Genomic DNA, 19,923 nt, shown 5'->3' on the forward strand with positions numbered 1-19,923 from the left:
TTTATTGCTCACATTAGATGACCCCTCCTCACGTTATTAAAACGGTTGGATGGTAAGAAGTTTCTTGGATAAAGCGTCTAATAACTCTTTCTATATTCGTACGTAATTCAGTATATAGTTTTTATAGTATTTATAAATCGATAAGAATACGTATTAAAGTATCTGATTTTCAGGGTTCCTTTTTTGATAAATATAAATAATTATGACGCTGTCCCATGCTCATCCCTCCTCACGTTATTGAAACGGCTGGTGGATGGATAAAGAGTTTCTTGGATAAAGCGTCCAATGACTTGTCCTATGTCGGTACGTAAAATTCAGTATATAGTGTATTTCTAAATCGATAAGAATATGTATGAATGTATCTGATTTTCAGGGTTCCTTTTTCTTGATAAAAGCAATATAAGTATATTTACAAATAAATTATTTGATACGCGTAAGATTATAGTTCGGAAAAAAGAGAAGTGTGATTGGCACTAAAAATAAAAAGGAAAAAAATTTAATTTACATTAAGTAAATTATCTTGCTAGTTTGTTAATTACTTAAGCTAGATTTGATAAATATAAATAATTATGACGTTAATTTATATTAATAGTTTTCTATTTACTCACGTTAACTGTCCCATGCTCATCTTGGATGGATGGAGATGATGGATTGTGTTTGTAGTTTTTTTTTTTCTTTTTTTTTTTAAAATAAAAAAAGTGTTGTAATTTATAGATGTAGATCTTTCAAATTTGCTTTTACTCGCTAATTGTCCCTTGTTCAATGTTCATGCGGGATGAATAAGGATGATGGAAGATTTTAGTAGTAATTTTGTAAATCTTTTTAATGCTCACGTTGGATGACCCCTCCTTACGTTATTGAAATGGTTGGATGGTAAGAAGTTTCTTGGATAAAGCGTCCAATTACTTGTTCTATATTTGTACGTAATTCAGTATATAATTTTTATAGTATTTTTAAATCGATAAGAATATGTATGAATGTATCTGATTTTCAGGGCTCCTTTTTCTTGATAAAAGCAATATAAGTATATTTGCAAATAAATTATTTGATACGCGTAACATTATAGTTCCAAAAAAGAGAAGTGTGATTGGCACTAAAAATAAAAAGGAAAAAAAGTTAATTTACATAAAGAAATTATCTTGCTAGTTTGTTCATTACTCAAGCTAGATTTGATAAATATAAATAATTATGACGCTAATTTATATTAATAGTTTTCTATTTACTCACGTTAACTGTCCCATGCTTATCTTGGATGGATGGAGATGATGGATTGTGTTTGTAGTTTTTTTTTCTTTTTTTTTTAAATAAAAAATGTGTTGTAATTTATAGATGTAGATCTTTCAAATTTGCTTTTACTCGCTAATTGTCCCTTGTTCATGCGGGATGAATAAGGATGATGGAAGATTTTTTTAGTAATTCTGTAAATCTTTTATCGCTCACGTGGGATGACCCCTCCTCGCGTTATTGAAACGGTTGGATGGTAAGAAGTTTTTGGATAAAGCGTCTAATAACTTGTTTTATATTCATACGTAATTCAGTATATAGTTCTTATAGTATTTATAATTTGATAAGAATACGTATGAAAGTATCTGATTTTCAGGGTTTCTTTTTCTTGATAAAATCAATATAGTAAATAAATTATTTGATACGCGTAATATTATAGTTCGGAAAAAAGAGAAATGTGATTGGCACTAGAAATAAAACGGGAAAAAAAAGTTAACCCAAAAATGGATTTATATTAGAATTGGTGGGGCCTGTTTCAACAGTTTTTTTCGGCCGCCCCACTTTGTCGTCTCTCTCGTCTCCGTCCTTCACCGTCGTCCCTTTGCGTTTGACTTCACGCTACTCTCTCTCTCTCTCTCTTTCTTCACCGTTCTTTCTCTCTCTTCCTCAGCCTTTAAATTTCACTCAACAGGGAAAATTTCTTCAGTTCTTCACCATAAGCCTTTTGTCATTTGAGCTCTGGTCTGTTCTGGGAACTCTGCGGCTTTGTTCATAAACAACGCAAGAGTTCACACTATCGCTCTCACCCGCAGTCAAAGCTTTGTCTCTGAATCGTTATGAATAATCAAACGCTTCTCTTTTTCAAGATCAGTGCCCCCATCTAAAGCTTCCCCTACAGAAAAACAAGAAAAGAAAAAAAAAAAGATTCCTTCTTTAGAGCTTTCGGAGAAGACAGACAGTCATGGCAGGCAGTAGCGAAATCAACGCTAGGGAATCCAAGGTGCGTGTGTTCTGAGGAAATATTTATCCTTTGTTGGTTGATTCCAGGAGGAGGGTATTTGGTTTTGGCTTGATTTTTCCCTTGCTCTCATGATTTGTGTTGGAGGTTGACCTTATTCTCTCCCCCTATAAGAAAGTTTGGGTGTTGGGAACACCCAAAGTTTGATTTGGGGAAAAAGTTTGAAACTTTACATTTAATTTTATGATTTGGGTAGTGCCTATTTATGGATTGCTCTGTTTGCCACGGATCGAGCAACAGTCTTTGTGAAATCAAAATAAGCTTTTGTTTTGCTTTCCTGTTAGGTGGGTTTGGGGTTGTTTCTATGCCTTTCTACTTTATTTCTTTATCTGGGTATGCATCATTATTTTCAGAATTTTCCTTTACTGGTGATTGCTATTAATGGATTCAACTGAGAAGCCATCAACCATGATCAATCAACTAGGCCTCAGTACTTACATTTAAGGGACTGTCTCTTTTCTTGGTACTTTGAAGATGTTTCTTTAATTTCTATGCTTTCTTTTCTTGTTTGCAGAGTGTGGTTCCACTCAACACCTGGATTCTCATATCAAATTTCAAGGTGGCTTACAATCTGCTCAGGAAGCCTGATGGCACATTCAACCGTGAGTTGGCTGAGTTTCTTGACAGGAAAGCCATGGCAAATACCATTCCAGTTGATGGGGTTTACTCTTTTGATGTTCTGGATGGGGCCACCAATATCCTTAACAGGATATACAAACCTGCCCCCGAGAATGAGGCTCGTTGGGGTTTGCTAGAACTCGAGAATCCTTTGAGTACAACTGAGGTTGTTCCTGTTATCGTGTTCTTCCATGGTGGAAGCTTCACTCACTCCACGGCTAATAGTGCTATCTATGATGCGTTTTGCCGGAGGGTTGTTAGGATTTGTGATGCGGTGGTGGTTTCTGTGGACTATCGTCGCTCCCCTGAGCACCGATACCCTTGTGCTTATGAGGATGGGTGGTCTGCTCTTAAGTGGGTTCACTCTAGGGAATGGCTGAAGAGTGGGAAGGAGGGTAAGGTCCATGTTTACCTAGCGGGTGATAGCTCGGGTGGGAATATCGCTCACCATGTTGCGGTGAAGGCTGCAGAGTCGGGTGTCGAGGTTTTGGGGAATATTCTCCTGCACCCGATGTTTGGTGGGGAGCAGAGGACCGAGTCGGAGACGAAATTTGATGGGAAGTACTTTGTGACGGTCCGAGACAGGGATTGGTACTGGAGGGCCTTTCTGCCCGAAGGGGAAGATAGAGATCATCCGGCTTGTAACATATTTGGCCCGAGGAGCAGAAGCCTCGAGGGGCTAAAGCTCCCGAAAAGTCTCGTTGTTGTGGCTGGCTTTGACATCTCTCAGGACTGGCAGTTGGCTTATGTCGAAGGGCTTAAGAAGTCCGGGCAAGACGTGAAACTTCTGCATCGTAAGCAGGCAACCATCGGCTTCTATTTCCTGCCCAACAATGACCATTTTTATACCCTTATGGAGGAGATAACGGACTTCATCCACCCCGACTGTTCATAAATCACCTAACTTCAATTACAGGCACCTATATGGCTATATACATAACATAAGCGTTGACATATCTCCCCAGTCCCCCCGTGTTTTTGCTTCCTTTTGCCAGTTAATATTATCGTGATATCGTGTGTAGCTAGTTATAAGGTTGTGTAGATTTACTTGTTCCTGTTTTCGACTAGTAGAAACTCTGCATCTTCCTAGGTATCTATGTTGTCTTCCTAGGTATCGAAAGTCGTAAGTCTGTCCTATGGTTCCCAATTCACATCACTTTCAGGAGTCCAGCAGATCTGTTGCTCGAGCCTCTCGCGTTTCAGCAGGTGTGATGGTGTTGATTCGAGCTTCCCCTCGTTGGCTGGCTGTGAAGACGCAAATCGTGGATCAAAATCTCATCTTTTGTTATGCTTTAGCTAGGTAGACTTCACTGGAGTGATGTATTGAATCTATTCAGTTACTGAGTATCCAAGAAAAAAAAAAAAACTAATTTTAGGACATGAATTGGGAAACCTATGCTGTTGTTTAGCTTTTGTTTGTATGTTTTACTATGTTGTACTGTGCCTTAGAAATACATAAAACATTTTGGTTTAATTTCTGCAGTTCTAAGTTCTAACTCCCCCTTTCCTTTTCTGTCTGAGGAGATATTCATCTCATTTCCATCTTTGACATCATTAAACTCAATTCTTGAAATTCTTGAAATTCAGAACTACTAACAAAAATGAAACATATGCATAATTATTGCATATTTTCTTGACTACCAAACAAAGAAAAATTGGGTTTTTTGTTTTTTTTTTTTTTTCCTTGTTTTCCCCAAAGATGTCTGGTGGTAAAATATGAGTACTGTACTAGTGAAAGGGGGGAAAGAAAGAAAGAAAGAAAATGGAAATTGAAATGATGGGTACAGGAGAGGAGAATGGGAATTCCTTCCTAGTTGTACCCCGTTAAGGATTAAATTCCCTACATTGAAGACATCAAAGTTTTGTCTCACTTTTCTCCCAAAGTGTTTGAAGTTATTGTAGTGATCTGCTAAAACTGGTGTCTCTGGTGGTGGACCATAGTGGGAATCAGTCCCGTTGTCATGCCAATAACCAAACCCCGTCCACCCAAAAAAGGACATGCCAACTATTTCCATCCAACCAGGGTTTTATCATTGGCTATGGGTCCCTTTCAATTCATCCATCCCTCAATCTCATCTTGTGTTCTAGCATGTGTAAAATACTACTCACACAATAACATTTTTTTTAAAAAAAATTTATTTACCCGAATTATCATGTCGTGTTGATGGGATAACTGAAATATTAAGCTTTGTTTGTTGAGGTTGTCTCAGCTAAAGCTAGAGGGTTAGCTGGTCAGGAGACTTAAGGTGGCTGAATTGTTGAATGATATGTGCGAGAGGTTGTTGTGTCTTATATATATATATCTTGTATCAACCGTCATTGTGTTGAGGTATATATTAGCTGAAACCATCTAGGGTTTTTGCACAGGTAGAGAGCCTAGAGTGGGTTTCTGAATGGTATGCGCGTGAGGCTACTGTTGTGTCCTTTAATTTATATATCTTGTATAGTGATCAAATCAAACACGTATTTAACTTGTAATGAACTTGTTGATCACTCAATGCAACATTGTGTTCCGTGTATTACCACTCTTGTCTTATTACACCTTCATTATTCTGATCTTCAGTTATTTTTGGGGCTAATTCATATTAATATTGTCACATATTGTATTGAGAAGGGTATTTATCTTGTACTTAAACGACTCAAATTCTTTTAACCGGTGATAAAACATTAAACTTAACATTAAACAATAATTGTGATTATAAATAGATGGTTTGGTTTCCTTGTCTTGTGGGATATATACATGGTTCATGGTTGACGTTGATATGATTCATTGTTTGTCAGCACTATGATGGTGGGGGATGCATTTTGTTTTGTATTCAAGGGGAGAAGGTAGTCAACTAGTGGTTGGGACTAGGGAAGTTGTTTGTTTTCAATTTTGGATGGAATGGTATCAAATATTAAATACTAGTAATTAGGGGGACCACTTTGAAAAACCACAAAAACAATACCCCTTTGCCTTTGGATTTTCACGATTTTATTTTGGGATTGTTTGAGTACGTGGCCACAAAATGGTAAAAAGGAGTTTTGACAAAATCAATCTTAGAGCATCCTTATCAGTTGGGGATATTAGGGGGAGAATGTAAGAGTGAATAGGAAAGAGAATAATATGGGAGGGGAGGGGAAAAAAATCAAAACTGATTTTATAAAAAATATATATATAAAAAATAAGCATGTCATTTCTCTATTGGTTCTTTATCCTTCATCATTAATTATTTTTCTTGGGCAGAGTAATATCCTAACATTTGCAGATGCTCCCCACCCCTTCTCTCTCTTCATTCTCTCTCTGTCACCATAGCATTTTGGCCTCAAAAGTAGTGAATTCTCCCCTATTTCTCCTCTGATGTAGATGCTCTTAGCTTCTTCTTTTGGGGGGAGTGGGGGTTGAGGGTTAGGGGTTGAGGGTTATAATTATGATGGTGGTTGATTGTTTTGGATAGTTTTTAAATAGTCAATTTCTTGTTGTTATTATGTTGTATAATAAATAATAAATTGGAAAGGTAACATATTATGCTGATAACCTAATTTACGTTTTTTTGGATAAACATAGATAGAGGTTATAAATACAATCCCTTGGTGGTTGATTGTTTTAGGTGGTTTCTGGGTGCTCAATTTTGTTGTTGTTAGAGCATTCACAATGATGGGGGAGAATGAGGGATAATATAAGAGTGATTAGGAAAGAGAATGTGGGGAGAGGAGGGGAGGAAGAAAAAAACTATTAAAAAAAAAAAAAAAAGTTTAGGCGTGCCTGACGCGCGTGCATTGCACGCGCCCGTGTGGGCTGCTGCTGTGCACGAAACGCGCACAGCAGCTGTTCCTTTATTTTTTGATTTTTCACATAATTTTTTACATTTGTAGAGACATTCTTTCCAAATCTATTCTCCCCCACATTAACTATAAATTTGAACTGAGTGAATTAATGCTGCATTCTCCCCATATTATTTACTGATATGGATGCTCTTACTGCATTGTATAATTAATTGAAAAGTCAACATATTATATATATACTGACAACTTACTTTATGATTTTCGGATAAACAAATATTGAAATTTTATCTCCCACCAAAAAAGAAAATTGAAATTTTATCATAAATAGATTTAGGTGGTTTCTTGACACACTTTATTTTTACAAAGGGAAGGGGAATACCCATACAATCTATGCCTACACTAAGACTCGAAATCTAGACCTCCCACATAGAGGAGCAATTCAATACCAGTGGACCACAAGCCACTTGGTTCTTGACACACTTTATGATCATCATGTCATATAATTAAATGAACAAGTAACATATTATATTGTAGCAGCAACCTACTATCCGTCTTTTTTGTTGACAAAATATTTATTTATTTATTTTTATCATAAATAGATTTGGGTGGTTTCTTGCTACTCTTTGTTGTTACTATGTCATGTAATTATTTGAAAAATTAACATATTATATTGACGACCTACTTTACATCTTTTTGATAAACAAAGATTTAATTTTTATCATAAATAAATTTGAGTGATTTCTTGACGCACTTTATGATCTTCTCGTCATATAATTAATCGAACAGGTAATATATTATAATAGAGATCGATCTACTTTCTGTCTTCCTCATAAACAAAGATGTAATATAATTATGATCCCTTGGTAGTTGATTATATTGTTTTGGGTGGTTTCTAGGTACTTAATTCTTTATTATTACTACGTTGTATAATTAATTGAAAAGTTGAGAAAGTAGTTAAAAATAGATAATGTATTGTAATAGAGTTAATAGTATTCAAATTTTTTATTTTTTTTTGAAAAGTTAACGTACTATACTAACGATCTACTTTACGTTTTTTTTTTTTATAAACAGAGATCGGGGTTATAATTATGATCCCTTGGCGGTTGATTGTTTCGGGTGGTTTCTGAGCACTCGACACTTAGTTGTTACTGCATTGTAAAATTAATTGAAGAGTTAACGCATTATACTGACGGCCTACTTTCTGTTTTTTGGATAAACAGAGATTAATGTTATAATTATGATCCCTTGGTGGTTGATTGTTTTGGGTGATTTATGGGTACACAATTCTTTGTTGTTATTATGCTTTATAATTAATTAAAAAGTTAACATATAATATTATACCTGCGATCTACTTTACGTTTTTCGGATAAATAGGCCGGGATTGAATTTTTACAATTTTATAATAAATAGATTTGAGTGATTTTCTGGCACACTTATTGATCATCACATCATATAATTAATTGAATAAGTAACGTATTGTGGCACTTTTGTCTTTCTCATAAACAAATATTTAATTTTTTTTTTATCATAAATAGATTTGAGTGGTTTATTGCTACTCTTTGTTGTTATTACATCATGTAATTAATTGAAAAATTAATGTACATACTATACTGGCAACCTACTTTACGTTTTCTTGATAAACAAAGATTTAGGTTTTACGATAAATAATTTAGGTGATTTTTTGACACACTTCAATGTCCTCACGTCATATAATTAAGTGAACAAGTAACATATTATACCATTATCTAGAGTTAGGAGAATATATATCATATATGATATTTGGTGATTGCAATGTTAATTTGTTTTGGGTGAAAGATTATTTGAGGCTATGTATATAGACAAAATGAGCTCAGAACTGAGGCTATCATACTATAGTATCAGCATTGTTGAATTCGTTGGACCAAAAACAGACAATTGAAAGGCGGTTTTATTGGTTGTGGGCAAACGTTGTCGCGACGTTAGTTGTCGTCTTCTTCTTCTTCGCTGTTTCGATAAAAAAAAATGTAATGTTTATTCGATTGGGTCGTAGTCGGCGGCGGCCTGACTGTTCACACTTTGCTGCCTCTTTGTTCATGTGTAATACGAACGAAAGAAAGAATATTATGCTCTTCCACATCGCTATTATGATAATCACTATTAATTTACTGTTAATGTTTTGTTTTTTTTTTTTTGGTTAAAAAATAATAAAATAGTATGGATATTGCCTGTACCAGTTAGGACTGTCTTGTAACATCAGGAAAGACTGGTTTATTTAAGAATTAATTATAATTAGGAAACGTTTGTGGCGTGAAGACTAGGAGACAACATGCGAACCACCACTATATTCACTTACAACATCCCATTAACTTTAACATTTCATATCAACATTCACTAATCTTGTGTTTATATATATATATATATATATATATATATATATATATATATATATATATATATATATAATCGTTAGAGTTTTTTTCTCAATTTTAAAAAGGGAGGGGATTGAAGTGATCACCAAACTGACAAGCACTTAACTAATTGCTCAGTTGAGCATTTTGCGTTGCTCAAGTATGTGTAACTTTGACAACCACTCTAATTGTCTACATGTGCATCTTACGTGCAACTCAAGTGCAATTTTGACAATCGTTCTAATTGTCTAGCTGAGCATCCTATGTGCAACTTTAGTGCAATTTTGACAATCGCTCTAATTGTCTAGCTGAGCATCCTATGTGCAACTTTAGTGCTTTTTTTTAAAAAAGAGTTTAAAAATCAATGTAATTGCTACGATCAATTTTTTTTCTTCTTGATTTTGTCGTGTCATCCATTCTCAATAACGCAAATCCCTGATGGGAATTTTTGAGTCACGAGAAAAAAATTCTCTGGAAAAATATACATCTAAACAAATGTTAATGAGATGGTGTGTTTAGACTTTAGGTTTAGAGTATGACTAAGCTAAGAATAAATTTGACCTAAAATAAAGGACTTAAAGACTATAATTTGATAAATTCATATCAAAATTAAATGTAAAAATATCACTATATATATAGAAAACTAACCAATATTAGAATTAACCCTATACTTGCCTTACTAGGAATACTAGGGATGTGTTCAATTTTTCAAACATTGAACAAAAGTGTTATTGCAAATTGTCATTTGTGGTTGCCGACTTGTCGAGTTTTTTTTTTTTAAAGTATTTATTGGTCATGGAGAATTTGTGCACCCAAATTAAAGCAAATCTCACTTTACACTTTAAATTACGAATTTCTGGTGGAATAAACTTTGCTAGATTTTATTTTTGGATACATAGTATTATATTTATACCAATTCAAAGCTAAAATCTTTGGCCCAAAGGTGTAGCCGTCGCACTTCAAACCGTAATATATCTTCCAAAAGTTATATAATTTACTATTTAAATAATTTCATGTATAATAAGTAATAACCTACAACATACTCGATCGAGATGGTATTGAAAAAAAAAAAAAAAAAAGTAAAGTTTTCATATTTTAGTATAAAACTTATACTTTACTTATTTGGTCGGGGTATTATTTATTATTTTTAATTCCAAGTAAAGGGTCCGTTTGGAAAGCAGGAAAATGACTTCTGGAAAATGGTTTCTGGAAAATGAGTCATTTTCCGGAAAACATTTTCCTTTTCCAGTGTTTGGTTGCATTTGGAAAACTGTTTTGGTGTGTTTGGTTCATTTTCTGGAAAATGAGAGTAGAATGGTATAATTAAATATTTTAATTATTTTATTCTAAATTAAAAATTTATTTTAAATCTCTAAAAAAAATAAATAAATAAATAAAAATTATGGCTTCCGGCTGAACTAAACCAAGGGTGGTTTCTGGCGGAACTGGGTTCCGCCAGAAACCATAGAATTTAAAAAAAAAAAAAAAAAAAATGAAAGAGAAGAGGCGGAAAACGACTTCCGCCCAAATTTGGCGGAAGTCGTTTTCCGCCAAATTGGCCCCATTTTCCCCAGTCAACGGAAAATGGATTCCGTTGACTGGATTTTTCAGGTGTAGCCAAACACCAAAAACCCGGAAAATGACTTCCAGAAGTCATTTTCCGGGTTTCCAAACACAGCCTAAAAGAAAATCGTAAGGAAGCAAATAATAGGTGGTATAAGCTATGGGTTCAATATGTAAATTGTGTATTTTGGACCCGTGGTATAATTGTTGATAATTTTCGGGTTAAATAAATATCCGCTCAGTTTTGGGTCAATTTGTTTGGACCATCAGGCCTACCTGGTTTCACTAATTGGCCTAATGTTCTTATCCATGTTTAATGTGTTAGGCCCAAACACTAATTTTATGATCTTTTGGGATTAGCCCATTATTTTCAACCTAGATTGACATACGTATTTATGAATTATACATCATTCTTTGGAATTGAACACTTGTTATGTCCCTGATGAATGCTATATATAATAATGAGATGGATGTTCATATATATATAATATGGTTGATCTAATGTTGATGATGAAAATTAAAGCAGGTTTTTGGGGAAGTTAGGTTGCATTATTGGGATATTATTATTCGTTTCTTTAGCAAAACGTTAATTAGTTGCGGCTGCCATGCACAAGCTCTCATCATTATATTTCAATTCTTTCCCTTCTTATATACACTGCGTACAATACAATCTATTCATACATAAACAAATCATATATACTTCTTTATCAACCACGTGCATCCCTCTCGATCGCCACCTAAACTTATAACTAATCCGCCCAAAATGGGGACCAAATAACCAATTGCAATGTTATATATCCTCGTTTAGTTTTTTTCAGAGATTATATATGTTAATATAATTAAGATTGTATCATTGTCCATTTCTTAAGAAGCAGATAATTTGTGATACTCTATTTTAAATGGCTCACATTTGGGACTTTTTTTGCCTTCTATTGTTTAAAATCTTGGCCCACTTTAAATAGCTCGACTCTGGACTCTTCTCGACTCTATTTGGACATTAATTATCAAACATTAGGTAGTTATTAAGTCAATGCCCACAATACCCCGGCCCACTCTAGACGACTCTCTTTTGATCTCACCAAACATTGGGTAACTTTCTTCTAAGTAGTCGTTTCCTAGCTAGCTAATTATAGGCACTAAAATTAGGACTCTTACTCCACCACAAAAGTTAGATCAAGATCAGAGTAAAGTTTTAAATCCAACTTAATTAAGTACCATTCTCCAATTTTTTTAAAGAGCCAATATATGATCATATCTTTGTCCATCCGTTGATGAGAAGCAAATGTTTGTGCACACACTCTAAATCCTTCTTGACCCACTTTGGACAACCTTTTGACCTCATCAAGCATCATGTAGCCGGCCTTCTCCTAAAAGCATCACCAGCAGTAGACTTTTCTTGGTTTTTAGAACAGTAAAAAATTTAGTAACTTATTTTTGTCTAATGGGAAGCATGATTTTTTGTAAGATTTTTCTCATGCATGTTTTTGCAGGCGTCAAAGTGGTCGGCAATTTTTTTATTTTTAATGTTAGAATCTTTTTATTTTTCTTTTTCTCTTCCATTTTTTTTCTCTCTCTCTCTCCTATATGGTCTCCTAAAATATTGTGCAAAAATCCAACAGATGGAGATGTTCTAAGTAATCCATTCACAATACGCATCAGCCTCCAACAAGAGTACTAATTATAAACACTAAACTAATTACGACTCTAACCCTATCACAAAAGTTTGATCAATGTTACAGTTTTGACTCCATCCTAACTACTTTGAAAGTATTATTACATACTTATGCATTTACATCTAGATCTACGGTCGAGAATTAACTGTAAAAATAGGAGTATATAACTATATATACAATTAAGTATATGAAGAAACGTAGTAGGTAAACATTTAGGTGTAGAAAGGATAGATGGGTGGGTGAAAATAGGTAGAAATACGGAGAAAAATACAAAATTCATTCCATGAATATACGAAGTATCTTAGCTGGCCGGCCCCAGAGATTAACGTCTCCTTCTTGTCTTTTGCAGTTCTAGTGTCTGGAGCAAGTGCATATATAAAGGCAAAAATGGCAGAGAACACATGAACTCTGCTCCCCACTATTGTATGCTATATTGCTATATCACTCTCCCGCAGATTAAAGAAAGAAAAACACACCACAAAAGTACAACCAAACAAACCCTTCATTCATTGTTAACGTTGGAACATTCCCAAGTACTCTCGGATTGGTCCATTTTTCTGCTGTTTCTACCACCTTCCAATCCTATTGCACCTGCTGTTTGGAACAACAACTGCACTGTTTACTCGGATAAATATAATGATTAGTTGATTGTCAAATTAGGATTTTCTTGTTCACAAAGGTAAAATTCTCTCGCCCGAGCTTCTATATCCTGATCGGCTGATCCAAGAAGATAGTGGAGAGGTAAATCACGTTGATTCAATGACCAATTAGGTGGAAGGATAAGTGTCTAATGTCACAAGGAGCTCACCACATTGCAGCGACATGACTCGATTATATGTCCTTGCCCACAATTTATCATCTAGGAACTAACTGAGCTACGAGCAAATTAGGGTTTTCTTGTCTACAAATGTAAAATTCTCTGGCCCCAAGCATCTATACCCTATTCCAAAATGACACTGTAGAGGTAAATTGCGTTGACCCAATGACCAATTAATTAGGTGGAAGGATCAGCCTACCACATTGAGTATAACTCTCACATTGCGGCGTCATGATTCGATTATATGTCATTACCCACAATTTATCATCTAGGAACCAACTGAGCTACCAGCAAATTAGGATTTTCTTAATATTGTTGTAAAATGCCAAATACCCTTTATATTTGTTAATTGCTTGTAAATTAGTTGATTCATAAAAAAAAACGACTTAATAATTAAATGTCAATGACCTTGTGGTCTATTGACAGGAAGATGTTCTCCCAAATGGAAGGTTATGAGTTTGAGCCCAATAAGAACAAAATCAATAGAAATAAAAGAATAATTAAATAAAAAATTCAACCAAATAATGCCATTTAATGAATAGCTATATTTCTCATTTTGGGGGACATAGTTGTGTAATTAAAGACAAAAATAAGCCAAAGTTGGGTCTAATTTGGCCTTGAGAGAATAAGAAACTGAGCTATTTTTCTCTCTCCTGGTATGCACAAATTCCTTTCTTATTTAAATCATTTTTCTTAATTACCCTTAATTTGATAAGAATTAATAAATCAATCTCACCTTAATCTCCTCAACAAATACTATAATTAATCCAGTATTCCCGTTTTGCCCCCGACTCGGCCCTGTCAATTCCTGTTTTGACCCTTCCACTCGACGCACTGATTCGTCGGCCTGGACTTCTGCTTCCCGGCTTTCAACGGGCACGGCGTTTGAATCGGCGGCACCATACAGTTATACTGCAGGCACAGGGACGTCGTCACCGGAATATCGGCCGTCGGACTTATGGCGATTCCGGTGAGGAAGTTGTGCTGTAAGTAGAGAACCTGGATGCTGGCGGAGAGAAGGCGGTCGACGAAACCGCCGGGGACCTCGCCGGCGAAGCGGTTGTTGTTGAGGTAGAGATTCTGGACGGTGGAGAAGAGGGGAGAGATTTCGCCGTACAAGTGGTTGTAACTGAGATCAACGGTGGGGATTGTGACCTGATCGAGGGGTAAGACCCGCCCGGAGAATTGATTCCGCTGGAGTTGGAGATTCGCGAGGGGGAAACTGAAAATGTTTCCCGGGATTTCGCCGGTGAACTGGTTTAAACTGAGGTCGAGATAATTCAAGTTTTTTAACCCGGTTAAAATCCGGTTCACCGGCCCGCTCAGCTTGTTCCATGATAACGAGAGAAACTGGAGAGATGGAGGGAAAGCATTCGCCGGGAGAGAACCGGAAAGATCGTTGTGCTTCAGGTCGAGCCGGGTTAGGGTTTTGGAGACGAAAACCGGGACCGAACCGGATAAACGGTTGTGACAGAGAATAACGTTGGACAATGCCGGCAACTGTCCGATGGACCAAGGAATATTCCCGGCGAACTGATTGAAACTGAGATCGAGCGTCTGCAATCCCCGGAGCTGCCCAAGAGAAGCCGGAATCTGGCCGGAGATAAAATTCCTACTGACTCCCAGAAACCTAAGATTCTTCAACTGCGACAGACTTTCCGGCAATGCCCCGAATATCCTCCCGGGAACCACCGTAAACTCAGCCAGACCAGACAACTTCCCAATAGCCGCGTCCAGCTTCCCCGTCAAGCCCGGCGACCCCGCCCGCGGGTCACCGAGATTCAACGCAATCACCTTATCACCGTCGCAGTAAACTCCGGGGAAATTACAGGGGTCGGAGGTGAAATCCCAGGAAGCAAAGAAATTAGACCCAGGCAAATCAACCAATCTCTTCCGAATCGCTTGCAGAGCCAAGAAATCAACAGGGTCAAGAATCCCATTCACCACAACACAAGAATGAACAAGAATGGCCAACAAAGCTACAAACTTTATCATCCCCATCGCCATTGTCGTTCTCCCTGTACTGTAATCAATCTCAATCTGCTTGGAGATAAACAGAGCAATGAGAGAGGGGTATAAATAGCGTAGAAATGCGGGCTTTTGGGAACACTTTTCCGTGAGAAACAGGTGATTCTCGTGGACTATGGGGTCGGGAAAGCTTTAATGAAGACAGCATCAAGGTTGCAGAGATGGAAGGTACCAACCAAAACAGCAAAAAAAAATTTAGGTAGAAGAAAGAGTGGCTTCAGAGGAAAGCAAAGAGATTAAAAGAAAAAGAAAATATAACTTTTTCTGATTCTTGGGTTCTGTACGGTTTCTTGTGGCTTGGCTGGGAAGATGCCGGAAATAATGAATTCGCTACTACTCCTACTGCCACTACGAAGGCGATGGAATTGATTTTTTTAATTTTATTTTTTTTATTGGGATTAGGTTCGTGAGCAAACGGTTGTCCGAGCCTACTTGGAACTACATGGAACTGGGATTCATCTTGACACATCAGCAGGCTCGGGGTCTACAGGCTGATTAGGACGAGAATCACGTGACCGTGGCATGGCTGCTGCCTAGATAGTAAAAAAAGTTTCCTCTTTTATTGCCTTTCTTTTTCTTTTTCTTTTCCAAAGTAACCATGGATACTAACATTTATTACTATTTAAAAATGTCTCACTCTGTGTAATAGCTTACAAATTATATAAATAATATAAATTAAATCAAATTAGGAAGATTATGTATCATGATTTCGACTAGGAGAGTCTTTTTATTTTTATTTTAGTAATATTAACACATATTTAGATGATGAGTTTGAAAATTGAGAAGAAAAACAGTTTTTAAGGGTTAATTCATTTTTGATTGATAATAGAGTCAAAGTTTGTATAATTAATTTTCACTAATTATTACAAGACACGTGATACAAAATTTCAATTAATGTTTTTTTTTTAAGTTTTCCTATTTGGCTATTTAGAATTGTATTATATTTAATGGTCAAATTTAAAATCTCTTATTCAATAACTGGTCAATAAATATTATGTAAAATTTGTTTGATTAAAAGTATGCCAAATGCTAAGCATCTTGTACTCAGTTGGTATGTAGTGATTCTTTCATATGAGAGTATGAGATCGAGCATCAGTGGAGGTGGTGTTGACTCTTTATGCTTCAACAGGTTGCGAAAGTATATATAAACATCTAATACAATGTAATAGATTCACTAGCTTTCAAAAAAAAAAAAAAAAAAAAAGTATGCCAAATATTTTCTTTTGTTTTTTTTTTCTCTTTTTAAAACATTGATGCATAAATGTAATTGGTTATTCAATTTTCAATGAAAAATGGTTAGTACACTTTGATGAAGTATTACTCACACTACATATTTTGATCTCACTTGATGAAAAGAAGAAAAAAAGTATGTGAATCCTTTTTTTTTTTTTTTTTAAGTAAATCAATAACTCATGTTAGAATATAATTAAAAATATATATAATAAAGAGGAGGTCTATCCTTACCCTTAACTATATTGTCCATAATCCAGTCTTAGATGATTAATTTAACAAGAAGACCCTCATTCAGGATTAAAATTCACTAATATAAGTTATAGTCTATCTTCACATAAGAAATCAAGTGTTGCATCCTCAGTTATCACCAAAGTCCTCATACATCTTAGATGAAAGAGAAGCTTATTTAGGGCTCATGCTAGGGGCATGTGTATTCGAAAGACATAACAAGTGACATTAATTAGATACGATAGTCATATTTCACCAACTTAATCACCCCCTTTTTAGACTAATAATGTGGTCAACTTCACGATATACGATCGGAGAGGTGTCCTCCCAATCTTGCGGATCTATAACCAGTTCTCTGTCTTGAGGAGTTAAGGAACTGGGTGAGATATATGGCTAATTCGGGAATGTCTAAGGTAGTTGAAGATTCAAATTAAAGTCCCCTCCTTCCTTAAGCAATAAATGCTCCTTATATAGGCAGGTTTAGGGACACATGTCAGGATTTTAGCATGTCTTACATATGCAAGGCGAAGGTTCGACAATCAAGGAGATTGTGTCAAGAAGTATGAGAAGGTGATGAGACGTAATCTAACTACTCCTTTAGTCTAGGGGTACGTTTAAGAGGTATGTTGGGTGAGATATTGTTCCGCGGACCGCAAGTATATAGTTTTCCTGGTTACATATGATTAGGCCACTGAGAAATCGTCCTGATCAAGTCAATGATGTTTGTCTCAAGCCGACTTATTTTGTACGAGCTCGATTGTGTCTGTATAATCTTTATCGGGGGCTAAAACTCAAATTTTTAATGAAACAAAAATAACAAATATAGTTATTACTACACACATAATAATCACATAGTAACTACTATGGATTAGTTTGAACTACCACATGAGCGTAGGCACCCCTCGTACAACGTAAAACATGTCCGCAAAGGAAATATGTGACATTATAGAGGAGTAGGTTATCCGCATAAATTGACAGATCGTACATATTATTTATGTGCTATAATGTGAAGTAGTTTATCAGATTGAAAAATGTAGTAATTTTTTATTAGCGTCTACTTAATTGGTTGCTTCATTTATGCTATTTTAAATGTGGTAGCTAGCTACAATGAGTACAATCTAACAATTTATATTAACGGTATGAATAGAATAAAATAATAAAATAAGAATTTGGTTAACTAATTATATATTTTTACGATGAAAGTTATAGCGTAATTACTACAAGGTATAGTAGAAAGGCAGAGTGGACCTCCACTTTCTGCAATATGATGTAGAAACGGCCTCCCTAACTATAATATGAGCGTATAATAATTATATTTTTTGGGGATTAATTTTATAATGTGGTGGACAATATCTAAGTAATATTATATTTGGTGAGTTAATTTTTTTTTATTTTTTTTTGGGGGGTGATGGGGTAAGGACCCCGGCCCAAGAGAGAGAGGCCCAAAGGAAATGGTTCGAGACTGGAGAAGTGGGCCAGCGTCCGAGGAGCCCGAAGAGCAATTGGGCCGAGTCCTGGAGTCGGCCCAGGCCCAGGCACGGGGCCCGTTTCAGAACTGCTAAAGAGGAGCCCAGTGAGAGCTTAGGCTGAGACGAGGAGTCGACCAAGGCCCAAGCCCAGGGAAAGACTCGGTTCAAGGAGCCGTTGAGAGCATTGAAGAAGCTCGTTTAAAAGGGAGCCGTTAGGGCATTGAAAGCAGGACCCGCTCAGGCTGTTACAAGCCTAGAAGAGCCGTTGGTCGACCGAGTAATGGCGTCCAACGGCTCCATATCTTGATTAGTCTTGAAGTCGGCCATTAAGGGCCTTCAAGTCGGTAGAGGAGGAGCCGCTATTTAAAGGCTCCTCCAGTCTTGTAAAAGGGGACGAACGATTGAACACCCGGAGAGGGGAGAATACCAGAGAGAGATTCCGAATACTAGCATTATTTCCGAGATAGGCATACATTTTTATTGAAAGGTGTATCCTCCAGCCAAAGGTTGTGTTGGACCTCCTTGGACCAGAAAACCCAAAAATCATAGGGGGGTTAAGAGAAAATAAAACATTATAGGTAAATAGACCATAAAATACCAACATCTAAGGTCCGAATGTATATAAAGCATAATCAAAATGATTTTCTTGGAGGAGAATGAAAAATATGAATGCCAAATTGCAGGTTATATTGATGAGTCGTAATTCAATAGACATTTGTATTGACTTTTCAATTCTATGCGAGTTCTACTATGTACTCCCAAATCTTACTCCATCAATTTTATTCTTTGGTGTGATAAGTTACTTTTTCTATGTGCAAGTCTCAATGTAAGTGTCTACATCAAAGTTTTATGTGTGAGAGTAAAAGTTGAGATTAAAAAATGAGAATACGCATAGCATTTTCCTTTCTATGCACACCACGAATTGCCACTTGGGTGTTTAGTAGGATGGAATTGTAATTCCATTCTTATCAAACTCCATAGAATTGCAATTTCATGGTTTGGTTGGAGGAATTAGAGTTATGTGGATTTGACGGAATTGCAATTCCCTCCAACCACGGAATTACAATTCCTATGGAGACCCTAGCAATTGCAATTTCACACTTTGTGAATTGTAATTCTACGGTGAATTACTATTTTACCCTTATTCTTCTTATTATATTATTATTATATAAGACATTTTAATCTTTACTATTTTTTTTCTTTTAATTATCCATCATTCTATTCCTGCATATCAAACCATGTAATGTAAATTCTAACTTTATTTTTTTTTTGAAAGGTAATTCTAACTTTATTCTTTCTCATGAAATTATAATTTAATTATCCCTTTCCAACCAAACGCACTAGTAACATCTCTGACTTAGGAGTTCACAGATCAATGGACTATGCATGTCATAAAATACAGGTTACTCGATCTTACATTGCCGTCGGTAAGACTTGATCCCGAATCATTGTTTTCAAATTTTACATCTGTAATTAATTGAGCTGGTCATGCGGGTTTAACTGAACTAATATGTATAGTCCATATCACGTAAGTACAATCTTTTGGAAAGCATGAAACGGTGGTTGATGATGAGTTGATGAGGCGGAGATACTCATGAAAATTGAACACATGATCGAGCTCAAAACTGTAAATGTTTGCTCCATCTCATCATCATAAACATATTGAATATAATGCAGCAAAAAGTAGATTGAAGCTGACAAAGAGAATGCACGCTATGAGTTGAAAACTCTTGCTCCAATAAAAGCATTCACCTCCCCAATATTTCATCAAAATTAACAATTATTGGTACGCGATATGAATTTAACTTGATGAGATTATAGAGCAGTTCAACTGTCTATTTCCTTAAAGTCCACAAAAAATCATTCATTTGTTGGAGTTAAAAAGACACTTTCTCTCTTC

General features: G+C 35.8%; 2 protein-coding genes across 2 annotated transcripts; one reads left to right on the forward strand and one right to left on the reverse strand.

The window, feature by feature from the left end:
* The first annotated feature begins 1,824 nt into the window (after positions 1-1,824).
* Positions 1,825-4,339, forward strand: LOC109160637 (gibberellin receptor GID1B-like). Its single transcript, XM_019308923.1, has 2 exons — positions 1,825-2,224; positions 2,757-4,339. The coding sequence occupies exons 1-2, from the start codon at positions 2,186-2,188 to the stop codon at positions 3,753-3,755; spliced, it is 1,038 nt and encodes a 345-aa protein (XP_019164468.1). The 5' UTR covers positions 1,825-2,185; the 3' UTR covers positions 3,756-4,339.
* LOC109160629 (LRR receptor-like serine/threonine-protein kinase ERL2) lies at positions 3,851-15,482 on the reverse strand. The gene is made up of 2 exons (XM_019308914.1): positions 13,988-15,482; positions 3,851-3,946 (listed from the first exon to the last, which is right to left on the reverse strand). Exons 1-2 carry the CDS (start codon positions 15,070-15,072, stop codon positions 3,925-3,927), a joined length of 1,107 nt encoding a protein of 368 aa, XP_019164459.1. The 5' UTR covers positions 15,073-15,482; the 3' UTR covers positions 3,851-3,924.
* Between the last annotated feature and the right edge of the window lie 4,441 nt (positions 15,483-19,923).

Source organism: Ipomoea nil, unplaced genomic scaffold (assembly GCF_001879475.1).
Source record: "Ipomoea nil cultivar Tokyo-kokei standard unplaced genomic scaffold, Asagao_1.1 scaffold0302, whole genome shotgun sequence".
Classification (NCBI taxonomy): Eukaryota; Viridiplantae; Streptophyta; class Magnoliopsida; order Solanales; family Convolvulaceae; genus Ipomoea; species Ipomoea nil.